The following is a 15,814-nucleotide window of genomic DNA, read 5'->3' on the forward strand; positions in this document are numbered from 1 at the left end:
TGGGGGACCAGACCAGCAGTGTTAGATTCTTTGGGTCGTCGTCTCAGAGGTCACGAGCCAGCCGGCAAGTGACCAGACAACAGGACAAGCAGCAACCAGGCAAAAGGGCCCCATGAATATCTCGTGGATGCTGGGGGGCTGGTCTTTGGTGCAGGAGCTGCGTCGGTGTGGGGCTTCTCAGTCCCCAAGGCACTTACTCGAGGATCCCTCGGCGGTCGTGCTGGAAGCGCTGTGCAGGTTTCGCAAGATGGCCGTCTCCACGTTGCTCGTCGCACCCACGGGTCCCAGCTGTGCTGTGGATGTGGGTAAAGGTCAGAGAGGTCTGGAGGTCCGGGTCTTGTCGAGCTGGGTCGTCGGATTCCGGGATGGAAGGACTCTGCAGCAAACCGCACAGGAGCTTGATGGTGCCTGCGAAGCAGGATGGTCACTCCCTGACCATAGGGGAGATTCTTCAGTCTTCTGGATTCTGGAATCAGGAGGTCGAAGGTCAAGAGTTCTTCGTGGAAGTTGTCAAGATTAATATGATTTGGAGTGGGTTCAGCTCCTACCTTTATTCAGCTAAAGGGGGCTGCACTACGACTAGGTCCCTCCTCTGGGTGGGACCAGGAAGGGGGGTGGTTACACCCCCTTTCCTTTGTCCGGTCCTGCGCCAGCTCTGGGGTTGGGGTGCCCCAGGAACTGGTTTGGACCGGCATATGCACAGGGACACCTTGTGTGCCCCAGGCATGTCTCATTCCTTTCAGCCCTGTCCTACCTAATACACAAAATCCTGTCTGGGGTGGTGCTAGCACCTCCCAAGGCAGGAAACCCTTTGTCCAAGCCTCCCTCGCTGGAAGGACTCCCAGCAGCAGGAGGTCAGACTTGTGTCTGTGGTGGCAGCATCCATTTTGTGATGCTGAGGCTCGAGTTAACTTTAACCGGGGTTCACAGTTACATACATGTTGTGTCCCTCTAGAAGGGTGGAATGCTAACCCCGTCGCCAGAATTGGCGAGGGGTTAGTATTCCAATTCGTATGACACCTTACTCGACATGTTTTGATAATGCGATACCAAAGCAAATAACCGCGAGGATTATAATGCACTTAAGAGTATATGGTACGCGTTATCATGGAACAGCTATTAGGACTTGGTTCCGCAAGCTGCAAACGGGCTCAGCTCATGCCAGAGCACCATCTCACATAATTCCAAGCACTCTGCCTTCAGGATTGTTAAGGCCTGCCATAGGAGTGACTGATAGGAATATATGTGTCCATTTTAGGGTTAGATATAGAGATACTATATCTAAAGCAAAGGGTGATTACACCACCTTGCCCCAGCTGTCGTGCAGCCAGTTGTGTCAGATTTGGATGGCCAGCCAAGGGTGGCATAATACATGCTTCCGCCCCTGGTAGGCCCTGGGTACACCTATGCCCTGGATACCTAAGGTATGCTGTACAGGGACTGACAAGGTGGCCCAGTACCAATCGGTAAATGCACCTAAGGTACATGCTTGTCAATTTAGAGAGAGAACAGCTAGGCTGTGGGTCTGATTAGCAGACCCACAGCCAGGGAAAGTCGTAAACCAGTGAATCAAAAAGCAAAAATCGGGGGTGACCATAGGATTGCAGACCCTACTCTCCTACAATCAGGTCCCGGGCCAGCAGCCAATCAGAGCACAGCCCGGGAATGACGTCACGGAGGTGTCCCGCAGTACCGGCCCCGGTCTGCCTGACTTCCTGGTCGCAGGCCGGGCAGCAGCGATTCTCGAGGAGGCAAACGAGGGGTGGGCTCCCTCAAGGAATTAAATATAAAGCGAGGTCCCTGGCGAGGTGGGCACTCGCCAGAGGACTTCAAAATCGGCAAATCAAGCGAGCACACGCCAGGTGGGCACCGCCTGAAAACAACAGTGCTCCCAAGCGCTAGGACAAAAAGAAAGCGCTCTCAAGCGCTAGGGGCCCAAGTAAAGCACTCCCAGGCGGTTAGCAAAAGCAAAGTCCAGGCAAAGTCCTTGAGGAAGTCAGGGGGGGCAAGGCTTCCAGTGCCACAAGGAGTCCATCAGCAAGCCAGGGGCTTGGCAGGGCCGAGGGAGGCAAGCCTTCCCCCGGGTCCCAGCAGCAGCATGCCCCTGGTAAGATTCAAGTTGGGAACAAGATCATTCTTCAAGAGGTCACAGCCTCTTTTTATACAGACAAATCCTTTGTCTAAAGGTGCAGGGTGGGGGAAGAACCAGTCGCAGCTGGTCTGGGAGCACCCTTGATGTGCTCATCCCCTCACTCTATTCACTGGCAGGGTTAGGGACATTAGACGCACCACAGGGGACGGAGCCAGCATTGTGTGGGGAAAGCCCAGCCCTATTCAGGAACCAGGTGCACTCCTCCCCAGCCATCAGCATGCTAATCTCACACTCACCACTGGGCAGACCCATCATGACTCATGGAGCCTGGCTCACCAGCCAGCTCCAGCCAATCACAAGCCAGACACAAATTACACAAACAGGCACACTTCTAGAAGCGGCACTTCCACTTTAGACACAATCATGCCGCATATATCCTTGCGCAGCATTCAATCACACGAGTCTGCACATACCAAACGCGAGCCTGTACACCCCACGCATCAGGAACTACCAGGGACACATACATTCCCCATGCATTCCTATGGGAGGGCAGGCCAACCTTACTCCATGCACTCAGAGTGCGCACGCACTTTCCACTGGGACACAGTGAAAGTGCGCAGAAACAAAGACCTCACTATAATTATTTAATAACACCAGGCAAAAAGTTCAGGTGTGAACCTGCCAGAAGGGCCAAGTCCAACACTGCTCATCCCCCCACTGAAAACAAAGAACTGTTATAAGCATAATGCTTCTTTTGGCCAGACCCTGGTGCCCCCCTGGGATCACTTGAGGCCGCCCGACCCCCAGTTTGAAGATCCCTGCTTCAGGGACACTTCACCCAAATTTATTCAGACTTATTACTACATTTTTACAATCAATTCTAACGTTTTACGGGACAAAAATGAATGGACATCTTTTACTATAGCTAAAATATATAGAGGTGTAGTTTCTTTATTATTATTATTATTATTATTTATTATTGAAAACTTGAAACATATTCTTCATTCATGAATTCGTTCACAGCATCTAGCCTGTTTTCATATAGCGGAATTTTAAAAACACAAACTGATTCTCTGCAACAGTTTTATCTCCAACGTAACCAAAAACATTATCCATGCTTCAGAGACTAAATTATCAGATACAATCTACCTAGGACCTTCCACTTGCTAATTAGGCAAATGCTGTTGCATTCTTCACTAGGTGCCACAACAAATACTGTTATATTGGCAAGTGACCTGCATCCTACACTGATCCCAAAGCAAACATTTTCTCAGTCAAACTATCCATCCACTTGGATTACTTTCAAGGAGGCAATATGTGAAACATACTTGGCTTCACTTTGAATTTGCAGAATGTACCAAGGAAACTGTCAGTACCAGTAATTTGAACCAGTTCTGTAGCTTCTATTTTTTTTTATTCTTCATACAGTAAGCAACTAAACAGCTGTTCCTAAAGCAGAACACTATACAAATGGCACTTTATGTTAAAACTGATCACAACAGCCCTTTCCTCTTGAACATATTTCTGATCAGTATAAATGTGCCTTCACGCCCAGTGGGCTAAGAGTAATTACTCCCAGACAGCTTGTATTTGGCTTGGAAGTGGCAGCCAGCGCCACAGGCTCTAGAAACAGCACTGAATGCACCACAAGATGATGCAGTGAAGAGCCGTTAAGTGGACCAGTGGTCTCTCCAAAAAAAGCCTTTGACTTCACTGTTTCAACATCTGGCATCACTGTCTTAACACCGGAACACTGAACTGAATGTTGAACTCTCTGCAGTGTCTGCGCTCTCATGAGCTGATTTAGTAGATTTCAATTCTGAAATCCAGTTTAGTGGCAGAGCTCTCGGACAACGTCTACATTAAAAACCTACATCAATGTTGTGGAGTAGGAATTGCAGGGGTCACCGGTGCAAACTGTTGCTTTATCAGACATATCCATGGAGCATTTCTCTTCTTAAAGAGAATGAAAAGTGCCAATTTAGGTGTTACCAACATGCAAGATAACATGACCTCACGTCCCCCTCCCACACCCACACACACTTTTTGCTCTGAAGTAGTTAACTGAATGATTCCAGCATGGGCGCAAGGGCAGCACTAAAGCCTGCAGAAAGTATCCTCTCAAGGAATTCCGGTGTCCAGATAATCTAGAGTTAATGTGGAATCTTTAACTTTTTTTCCTGTGTTTTTTTCGAAGCTGGCCCTCTACAGAAATTCTGATGGTAGTTACATGCACCAGAATGACAGGAACAGCTCCTCCCTCTATAATCATAGGGGTAAGTCTGTCTTCTGAGCCTTGTGTTGTCTTTCCAAAGAGCATTTAGTCAAAGAGATAACACGGAGGCAAGGTTGAATGGTTTTGCATTTTGGCATTTGATTGATTCCCAGACATGACACACAGCAATCGTGGCAATCATCTTCTTGCACTTGCTGTAGCTGTGGGGGATTTTAAACCCTGGAGGTTTCATACTCCCATATATGCAAATAAACCCACAAATCAGACAGAATCAACATCTATGAAATTAAGAAATGTTTTCTAATCATTAAAAGTAAAAAATGTCGGAAGAGCCATGTGCAGAAATCCTTCAAGAAAGGATTGCTTTAGGAATACTTTTTCAAACACACGTAAATATTAAATTACATTCTATATGGCATGGAAGTGCAAGAGTTTGAAGAGTTCAAAGGCAGCCTGCATAGGTTAAGTATCCTAGGCCGAGCAACTAATAATGTTTTGGAGACCCTCCTCCACCTCTGTGATGTATTTTACAAACTTTTGAATTATAATAATATCAAATAGAAAAATTTTGAAAGCTTCATACTCAGAGCATTCTTGTTACCAAGTATATATTTATTTTATACATCCACTTCGTACCTGATGATTCAGTTGAACTTGTACTGTTGAATACATTTCTGGCTGCTGCTTTGAGTTGAGAAGTTGGCTCATAATCTGTCTCACTGCAAGTACTGCTGCCAGAGGTGCTAGCGATGGCTTTAAATTTTGGGGCACAGGATGCTTTGCTTGTAGACGAAATTTTAGAAGAAATATCATGTCTTGCGCGAAGTTTTGTTTCAGACTTAAATTTCGACTGCCCCGCTGAACTACAAAGTAACACAAAATCTTCATGACTGTTGACATCTGTTAACACACTACTTTGTTAGAAACATACAAAGGAAGGCCAGATGAGAATTTCTAGGCAAGAATGGCCATGTTCAAAAGGGGAAGTTGATAGAAGACTTGCATATCAGTGTAAATGCAGCTCACCATAATACATATTAAATAGATGCCAATTTCAAATCAATTCACATACTGCTGGAGTTAACCAGTTAATGTCTGTATACTTTGGAAGGAGAGGTGGATAGGAACATGTTACTTATCTCAGTAATGATGCAGTAGCTCTCTTAATATTCTGTATAATAACTTTCTTCAGTTGTTCAAAACTAGATTTGGAAAACATTTCTTCAGCAATGTCATGTTGCGTAAACCAGACAAAGCTCTACTTAATGAAGATCTGTGTAGCTTTACTGAAGTACAAGTTACTTACCTTTGGTAACCGTGTATCTGGTAGAGATGATTCTAGCCGCAGATTCCTTAACGTAGAATTATCTTCAGGAGTGAGACTGGATCCGGAAAATGTTCTTTGCCACAGCATCTCTGCGCCCCGGGGGCGGCTCCACGTGACTCCGCCCTGACGTCCGCGGGCATGACATCAGCGAGGTCACATAAGCCCCACACCGGCGCACTGATGTCAGTTTTCTACAGAGAACTGTTCTGTGCCACAACAGGGAGCCATCACAAACAAAACTGAGGAGAGTATGGGAACAGTGTGCGAAAAGCAGATAAAGCAGAAAAGGGAGGAACGAAAGGTGAGGAACAGCACCAGTTGAAAAGTGCCAGGCACAGAAAGCCATAGCAGTGAAAGAGCAGAGCACCGCTCTGAGGAGCAATCTCGCAAAGCTAAGGCGACATCCTCCCTGGAGGCAGAAAAAATATGTGAAAAACATCATAGCAGATGATAGAGTGTCTGCAATCACAATCCACAACAGTGAAGGGCAACAAATCTGGAACAGATAAGTAACAGCAAATTACCCCAAGACAACACCATCAAGGAGGGTCGTATCCCCTGGAAGGAACCAAAAGCTGAAGAACAGCCAATAGACCCCAACTCAGAGGACTGCAGAGGAATCAGAAACCCGAAACAATTAAAGGGACGAAGAGTAAAAGTAGGCTTCCACACTGGAAAAAACCACGGTGTAGGGATGTAGAAGTACACATGAACCAACTGACCTTGCACCAGCAAGTAAGAGGTGGAGCAATTAAACAGAACGAAGCATCCAGTCATGGAGGAAGTGAAGCAGACACTCCTAGAAGACAAGCCACCCGGAGGGAGGCGAGTGCAGAAAAACAAAGCTGAAGAATCTCGCAGAACGGGGAGGAAGCGCGGGTCGTGAAGGAATCTGCGGGTAGAATCGTCTCTACCAGATACACCGTTACCGAAGGTAAGTAACTTGTACATCTGATAGAGACTACTAGCCGCAGATTCAATAACGGTGAATAGATACCCTAGCCATACCCATAGGGGAGGAGGGTCTGCAAGAGAACCTTCCCAGCTTGGAAGAAACACAGGGCCCCAACAAGGGATGTAATGTAATGTAAGGGACATTTCTACCGCGCAACTTCCACTCCAAGGAGTATCTTGGCGCTCACACAACTCAGATGGAGGAGTTGGAAGGGAAAAGGGTGTCCTAATTTCTGCACACACATTACACTAAGGTCCTGCAAGTGGCGTCAGGCAAAGAGAAAATCCAGGTTTTTAATGCCTTCCTGAAGGGGGCTTCTTGAGAGAAAGACCGCAAGGAAAGAGGAAGTTTGTTCCAGGCTTTAGTTCCCAGTACAAAAAGGGATTTGCCACCCTTTGTGGCCAGCTTGAAATGAGGTGGAGTAAGTAAGTTCTGGCTTGCAGATCTCAGACAACGAGCAGGATGGTATCTTTTAAACCCGTTTCGTAAATAGGTTGGGCCTCGTTGGTGGAATGCCCTAAAGGTGATTAAAAGAAGTTTAAACAAAATTCTTTTACCTATTGGCAGCCAATGAAGGGTGTTTAAGGCTGCTGTGGCTGACGACTTACGGGGCAGACGCAGTACAAGGCGGGCTGCCGCATTTTGGACCATCTGTAATTTGTGGAGAACGGTTTTATTAGCTCCAACGTAGAGTCCATTACAATAGTCCAGCCTAGAACTTATTAAGGCCACTGCGACTGTTTTCCTCGCCGATAGTGGGGGAAGATCAAAGAACTTCCTAAGTGCTTTTATGATTTGAAAGCACATGCCTGCTACTGCTACAGACTGGGGTTTAAAGGATAAGTGGTTGTCAAATTTAATTGCCAAATTGCGGGCGGATGCAATTGTATTGGGGGGCACTTCAGCATCCGATGGCCAGCATGCTATAGGGGAAAAAGGATTGTGATTCCCTATAGGTAGAATTTCGTGTTTTCCGGCATTGCACTTTAAATGTTGTTGGTCATCCATTTAAAAGTCGCTGCAAGGCAGTCCTTAAGGTCTTCCTCGGCACCTGGCCGCTCCCTATCCAACACCAATATCAATTGGGTGTCGTCAGCGTATGAAATAGAACTGATCCTGAATGACGCGATCAGATTCATCAGTGGTACCATGTATACGTTGAAAAGAACAACGCTCAAACTAGAGCCCTGTGGCACCCCCGAGCTGACGTTTTTAGCCTCAGATTGATATGGGCCTAACACTGTTATTTGGCGTCTGTTGGTAAGGAAGTTCCTACACCAGGCCAACACCTGTCCTCCTACCCCTGCGGCAGCCAACCGGTCCACTAAGATGTTATGGGAGACCGTATCGAAGGCTGCCGACAGGTCAAGTAGGATAAGGACGGCCTTCTTTCCTTGATCCATTGCTGCCCTTAAAGTTTCTGCAGTGTATAATAGGGCTGATTCGGTGGAGTGTTCTGACCGAAATCCTGACTGATTAGGATGGAGAACGTTATTCTTCTCCAAAAAGTTAGTCAGTTGACTGTTGACAAACTTTTCAGTCAGCTTAAATAGAATGGGTAACAAGGAAATCGGGCGTAGGTTGGAAAGGGTAGTAGGATCGGCAAGGGCCTTTTTTTGGAGTGGCTTAACAGCTGCCAATTTCCAATCGTTGGGGATACCTGCCGTTGCTAGAGAGGAATTGATGATCTTGTTAACCATTGGATTAACCATCTCTATTAGAAGATGCAACACCGGGGGGGGGACAGGGATCAAACGGGGAACCCTCCCTTCCTGTCATGGGGACAGGAAGGGAGGCCCAACAGAAGGAAGCAAGAAGAAGGCAAAGGGAAGGCCAGGATACCCCAAGCCTACCCGACGTACAAGGGCCATTTGGCAGAAAACCCCAGAGGGATAGACAGCTCCAGTGGAGTACCAAGGAAGAAAGAACCATCCCAACTCCAAGGAGAAGAGGAGGAACCGGAGGCAGAGCCCACCGCAGGAAGACACACACATACCCAGCGAAGGAGACAGCCGAACAGGCATCAGCCCCGAAGCAGCGGGCAAGGCCGGAACGGCCCCACAAACAGCCAAGAACCGTAGGCATGGTAAGAAAGACACAGTCGCGCAAAGCTCTAGCAGAACAAGGGGCAGGAGCACAAGGGCACATGCCAAGGTCCACAGAGGCGGACCATAACGCCCAGGCGTGGCCAGCCGGCAGCTGGCAAACACCATGAAGCAGTGCGCCCTGAAGAAGCCAAGCTCAAGGCTAAGGCAAAGGCCAGGGAACGCCAGAGCAAGCTTCAGAGAAGGATTAGTTACTTACCTGTAATCCTAGTTCTCTTCCTGGGGTATCCTCATCAAAGTCATAAGCATTAGAATATTCCCGCCCATGCGCGGGACCCCGGAAACACTATATTATATGTGCCCCACATATATATACATATATACATATATATATTAACATATATATATATAAAAACATGCAATAGCAGCCAAATAACATCAGAGCTGAAATATGCTTAAGAATTTCCACCATACATGAATAATAAGCATTAGAAACATGAGAAACAACACCAAAGATTGTTAAGAAACTGTTTTAATGCTCAGAAAGCAGTAGAAATTCTCATAACTCACTGGAAGCATAGAAAGCTCCCAGGCTGCATTGCAAACACACAGTCTAAAAAGACTGAAAAGCTAACCTGTAGCTGCATAGCAAAAAACTGACACTGTGCCTTTAAGGCACCCCTGACCCCCTGTATCTCATCATGCCTCAGGGGTGACAGTTAGGTCAGTTGTTCTTTTCGGAGACTGAAAACAAACCCAGTAACATATAGGTTAACAATATCTCCTTATTAAAGAGTATTCTTTGCCCGGGGAGGCGGGAGGGTTGCTTATGACTTTGATGAGGATACCCCTGGAAGAGAACTAGGATTACAGGTAAATAACTAATCCTTCTCTTCCAGGGGATCCTCATCAATAGTCATAAGCATTAGAATACAATAGCGAGCCTCTCCTCTTCCCTGCGGGCAAAGGAATGATAAGACAGTAATCTCATCAACAAGTTTGAGTAGGCTATAGACTACCCAAACAGATTCCTCAAGGAGGCTTGCCCTACTTGAGTATCGGCTCTGGAATCAGATTCGAGTCAGTAATGCCTCGTAAAGGTATGAACTGATTTCCAGGTTGCAGCCTTGCATATTCCTGACATTGAAATGTCGTGCAGAACAAGTTACTTACCTTCGGTAACGATATATCTGTAAGAAACATTAGTTAGTGTTAGATTCCTTACCTTAGAATATCCCCAGGCGTCAGTCTGGATCCGGAAACTTTTGCGTAGCAGTACCCTTGCGCGTCGGTAGGCGTCGTCTGCAGGCGTCCCCTGCGGCTCCGCGTCCGTCGTCGGCCTCGTGCGCCGTGATGACGTCGCTGGAGTATATAGACGCCGCCTCCGCGCGCTGACGTCAATTCTTTGCACACAGCTTTCCGCGCCAGGAGACGCAGAGCCATGAGAGAACCAACACTGGTGCCATGTAAAACTAGGGCCCTGAAAGGGATGACCTTAACCCTAGGTATCAGTTCGCAGAACGGGGAGGATGGGTGGGTTCGGTAAGGAATCTAACACTAACTAATGTTTCTTACAGATATATCGTTACCGAAGGTAAGTAACTTGTTCATCTGAAAGAAACACGTTAGTGTTAGATTCCTTACCTTAAAATACATACCCCAGCAATACCAACCCCGGTGGTGGGTCTGCGAACCAATACAATACTACACCAGAAAGTCCTGGAGGACAGAACGGCCAAAGAAGCCATCCCTCCGGACTTGACTGTCCAGGCAGTAGTGCCTCGCAAAGGTGTGCAGCGAGGCCCACGTAGCCGCTTGGCAAATGTCCTGCAAGGGGACTCCCCGGCCCAGGGCAGTAGTAGCCGCCGTGGCCCGAGTGGAATGGGCCCTCAGCCCAACAGGAGGCTCCTTCCGAGCCAAAGAGTAGCACGCTTTGATGCAGAGGACGACCCATCGAGAGATGGTTCGTTTACAAACCGCCCGTCCCTTCTTCGCACCCACGTAGCCAACAAACAGTTGGTCATCCACCCGGAACTGGCGAGTGCGATCCATGTAAAAGGAAAGCGCACGTTTTGGGTCCAGACGATGGAGCCGCTCTTCATCCTTTGAAGGATGCGGAGGCGGGAAGAAGGAAGGGAGGGTGATGGACTGCCCGATGTGAAAGGCCGAAACAACCTTGGGCAGGAAAGAAGGTCTAGTCCTCAGAACCACCTTGTCAGGATGAATGGACAGGAAAGGAGGTTGGACAGAAAGAGCCTGGAGCTCACTCACCCTCCTGGCAGAGGTGATGGCAACCAGGAAAGCCGTCTTTAAAGTCAGGAGACGGAGAGGACAAGAATGAAGGGGCTCAAAGGGAGCACACATCAGAAAAGTTAGAACCAGGTTCAAATCTCACTGAGGCATCACAAACGGAACAGGTGGAAACATGTGAGTGATGCCTTTCAAGAATCGAGTTACAATCGGGGATTTGAACAAAGAAGGCTGATCAGGAAGCCTCAAAAAGGCTGAAAGGGCAGAAAGGTAGCCCTTGATAGTGCCCAGAGCAGAGCCCTGCTGGGCAAGAGAAAGAAGAAACAGAAGAACCTCCGAAAGAGGGGCAGAAAGAGGATCCACAGCCTTTGCTGCGCACCATGCCACAAATCTGTTCCACCGACAGGCGTATACCGACTTAGTGGAGGGACGCCTGGCTGCCAGAATAACATCACAGACTTCAGGAGGCAAGTCAAATGGCCTCAACTGCCGCCGCTCAATCTCCAAGCATGGAGGTGGAGACTGGACAGGTTCGAGTGGAGGACCGTCCCCTGCTGCTGCGACAGAAGGTCCTCCTGAAGGGGCAGGCGGATCGGGGGACCAACTGACATGCTGAGTAGCTCGGGATACCAGTACCTTCGAGCCCAGTCCGGAGCCACAAGGATAACTTGGGCCCGGTCGCGCCTGATCTTCTTCAGCACTCTGGGCAGAAGTGGTATAGGCGGAAAGGCGTATAACAGACCGCAACTCCACTCGCGCCGAAAGGCGTCGCCGTGCGAGTGCCGTCTTGGAAACTCCAACGCGCAGAACTGATGACATTGCGCGTTCTCTTCTGTGGCGAATAGATCTAACCAAGGCTCTCCCCATTGCAGAAAGATGCCTTGCGCCACGTCCGAGTTCAGACGCCATTCGTGATCCATCGAGCACCGACGGCTGAGTTCGTCCGCCCTGGCGTTCAGAGAACCTGCCAGGTGTTGAACCGTCAGAGTCACGCCTTGACGTTCCAGCCATTGCCAGAGGCGCAGAGCCTCCTGGCAAAGGGTCCACGACCCCACTCCGCCCTGTTTGTTGCAGTACCACATGGCGGTGGTGTTGTCGGTGAACACCTGCACTACACTCCCGTTGACAAAGGGGAGGAATGCCTTCAGTGCCAGACAGTCGCCCGCAGCTCCAACAGATTGATATGGAGCCGGGACTCCGCCGGAGACCAGATGCCTCTGATCTCTGCCTCTCCCAAGTGGCCACCCCAGCCCTGGAGGGACGCGTCCGTCACGACAACGTGCTCCGGTTGGGGAAGGGAGAGGGACTTGCTCCTGACCCAATCGCGGTCCGTAAGCCACCACTGCAGTTGTTTCGCAGTGCCCTCCGAGATCAAGACGTGGTCGGACAAGTTGCCCTGATGCTGTGCCCACTGAAACTTCAGGTCCCACTGCAGAGCTCGCATCCGCCACCGGGCGTGATGCACCAGAAGGATGCAGGAAGCCATCAGTCCCAGCAGCCGCAGCGTCAACCTGACCGAAACTCGGGATAGCGGCTGAAAGATGGGAATCAAAGCCTGAATATCCCGAACCCGCCGTTCCGGAGGATAAACCCGAAACTGTGCCGAGTCCAGAACCGCTCCGATGAAAAGGAGCTTTTGAGAGGGACACAGGTGTGATTTCGGCACATTGATGGAGAACCCCAGGTCGTGCAAGAGGTCTGCCGTCATCTGAAGGTGGTGGACGACTGTCTGGGGCGAGCCCGCCTTCAACAACCAGTCGTCTAGGTAGGGGAAGACTGAAACCCCCAACCTGCGCAGATGGGCTGCGACCACCGCCATCACCTTTGTGAACACCTGTGGGGCGCTGGTAAGGCCGAAGGGGAGCACGACAAACTGAAAGTGCTCCAGGCCTACCGTGAACCGCAGGTAACGCCGGTGGGCCGGCAGGACGGGAATGTGAAAATAGGCGTCCTGCAAGTCCAACGCTACCATCCAGTCTTGTGGGTCTTGAGCAGCCAAGACCTGAGCTAACGTCAACATCTTGAACTTCTCCTTCCGGAGGAAGCCGTTGACGTTCCTTAGATCCAAGATAGGACGTAGGCCCCCCTTGTCCTTCCTGGGCACCAGAAAGTAGTGGGAATAGCAACCACGCCCTACTTCTGGCCCAGGAACGCGCTCGATGGCCCCCTTGGCCAAGAGGGCCGTAACTTCCTCCTGCAGAAGTGTCAAGTGGTCCCCCGACACACGGTGGTTCTGCGGTGGCATGGCTGGAGGAGAGGTCTCGAAGGGGAGGGAGTAGCCCCTTCGGACGATTTGCAGCACCCACCTGTCCGAAGTGATCGTGCGCCAGTGAGCGTGGTGATGGCGAACCCTGCCACCCACTGGCGTCACATGGGGCCGAAAGCACGGACTAGGAGGATTTTGGGGTAGATGCTGCGGGGGAAGGTGTGGTCTGACCCCGCCGTTGTCCCCGACCGCCACCACGGCGGTTTCCACGGCGGTTTCCACGGCCGCCACCGCGTTGAAAGGATTGTTGCGGCGCGTGGCTGGCAGCACGTGTGGGGGCGCCCCTTCCTTGGCCACGAAAGGGACGAAACGAACCCGTTTGCTGACGCTGGGTCGAGACCCAAGGACTTGGCCGTGACCCTGGAGTCCTTGAAGCGTTCCAGCGCGTGGTCCGCCTTGTCACCGAACAGGTGACAGCCATCAAACGGCATGTCCATCAAGGTATTCTGGACATCAGCCGAAAAATTGGCGGATCTCAGCCAGGCGTGGCGACGAATCGCCACCGTCGTTGACATAGCTCTGTCCAGCGAGTCGGTCGTATCAAGACCACACCGTATCGAATATTTCGCTGCATCCCGGCCCTCAGCCACAGCTTGACCGAGTTTTGCCCGCACCTCCATGGGGAATTCTGGCAGCAGTTCCGCGACCGTATCCCACACAGAGTGGGTGTAGCGGCCCAAGAGGCAAGCGGAGTTGCAAGACCGCAGGCCCAAACTAATGGACGAGAAGACCTTCTTGCCAAATTGGTCATACCTCTTGGATTCCCTGTCGGGCGGGGCCGACGGGAATGCGGACTGGGAGGTCGAGGCCTGGATCACCAGACTCTCAGGGGTGGGGTGGGTAGACAGGAACTTGGGGTCGTCCGGACAAGGACGGTGGCGCCTGGCCACGTTCCGATCAACAGGCGCACCTGAAGCGGGCCTGGACCACGTGCCCAACAGAACGTCTGACAAGGCTTCATTGAACGGCAGCAGTGGCTCCTGTGGGCATGACTGCGGTTTGAAGACCTCGGTGAGGATGTTAGGCCTCACGGCCGCGACGGGGAGCTCAAGGTGTAAGGCCTTGGCAGCCCTCATCAGCACCACAGAATAGGCAGCTCCCTCCACCGATGCCACGGAAGGAGGAGAGATCAAACCAGGGTTAGGAGAGTCGTCCAGACCACTGGCATCCCCCAAGTCACCTGTCCAGTCCGGGTCATACTGGCACTCGCGTGACAGAGGGTCCTCGGACCCCTCCCAACCTTCACCGAACTCTTCATCTTCTCCGTATTCGGAGTCAACGATGTAGACCGGCTCCTCGGGGTTCATGGGCGTCCGGCGTCGGTGAAGGTAAGGGGACGGCGCCGCCCGGAGCCGGCGCCGGAACCCCGCCGCCGGCCGGAGCCGGCACCGGAGAACCGGCGCCGCGCGGGGGCGGCGTCGGGGGTAACCCCGATGGTAACGGCGCCGGGGAGGCCGGAAGACCAGCCGGCGCCGATCCCGAAGGCCCTTGCGGCGCCGGGGTCGGAGCCGTCGGCGGCGCCGGGGCCGGAGCACCCGACGGCGCCGAGGCAGGGACACCCGAACCGCCAGGGCCCCCAGACGGTAGCACTGGGCCCGAAGGCGCCGCGCCGTAGGCCCCGTCGGAGAAGCGAGCGCCCTCATGGCCATGAGGAACGCCTCGATCTCCTCAGGCGTCGCGCCATGCCCAGGGACCGGAGGGTATGAGGCAGGCCGCGCCGGCGACTCTCGCGGAGCCGCGGGGTTGGGGTCACCCGAGCCCCCGGCCGCATCGCGCGAGCGTCGGGGGGAGTCGGGGGTACGATGACGACGCCCCGACTTCTTGTGCTTCTTACCTGATGAGCCTGACGAGTGGTGTCGACTTCCGGAACGCTCGGCGCGGCTCCGCGACCGCTCCCTCGAACGCTCTCTCGACCTCCGGCCGGATCGGGACCGCTCCCGGTCCCGACGTGGGGCCGACACCCGGAGCTCCAGTAGCTTGCGGGACCGCTCCCGCCTAGCCTTGTTGGTGAGGGCCCGGCAGTCGACACAGGAGTCCACGTCGTGGTCGGGGCCCAGACACCGGAGACAGAGGCGGTGATGGTCTGTGACCGACATCGTGCGCTCACAGTCATCACAGTGCTTGAACCCAGGCATCCTATCAGGCACAATTAGAGAAATAACAATCGAAAAACTTGGTCAAAAGACCGGAGTACTGCTCTTCAGATCTGCGTCCACTGGCGCGGAAAAAAGAAGAACTGACGTCAGCGCGCGGAGGCGGCGTCTATATACTCCAGCGACGTCATCACGGCGCACGACGCCGACGACGGACGCGGAGCCGCAGGGGACGCCTGCAGACGACGCCTACCGACGCGCAGGGGTACTGCTACGCAAAAGTTTCCGGATCCAGACTGACGCCTGGGGATATTCTAAGGTAAGGAATCTAACACTAACGTGTTTCTTTCAGATAGAATGTTACTGTAGCGGCTTTCCCTCTAGTGGAATGCGCTTTGGGTGACCCCAACAAAGGCTTGCCTGCAAGCTGATAGGCCAATTTAATGCAAGAAACAATCCATCTGGAGATGGACCTCTTGGCCGCTGGAAAACCTGTCCGCATTGAACCATAGTTCACAAACAGTTGATTCGTTTTCCTAATCCCTTTAGT

General features: G+C 51.6%; 1 protein-coding gene across 1 annotated transcript in view; it reads right to left on the minus strand.

Moving 5' to 3' along the window:
• BRWD1 (bromodomain and WD repeat domain containing 1) overlaps positions 1 to 15,814 on the minus strand; it is a 2,503,800-nt gene that overhangs the window by 131,695 nt on the left and 2,356,291 nt on the right. The window contains exon 39 of the mRNA XM_086935423.1: positions 4,965 to 5,191. Coding sequence (XP_086791549.1) covers positions 4,965 to 5,191 — 227 coding nt within the window. The remainder of the gene's footprint in view (positions 1 to 4,964; positions 5,192 to 15,814) is intronic.

Source organism: Lissotriton vulgaris, chromosome 8 (assembly GCF_964263255.1).
Source record: "Lissotriton vulgaris chromosome 8, aLisVul1.2, whole genome shotgun sequence".
Taxonomy (NCBI): domain Eukaryota; kingdom Metazoa; phylum Chordata; class Amphibia; order Caudata; family Salamandridae; genus Lissotriton; species Lissotriton vulgaris.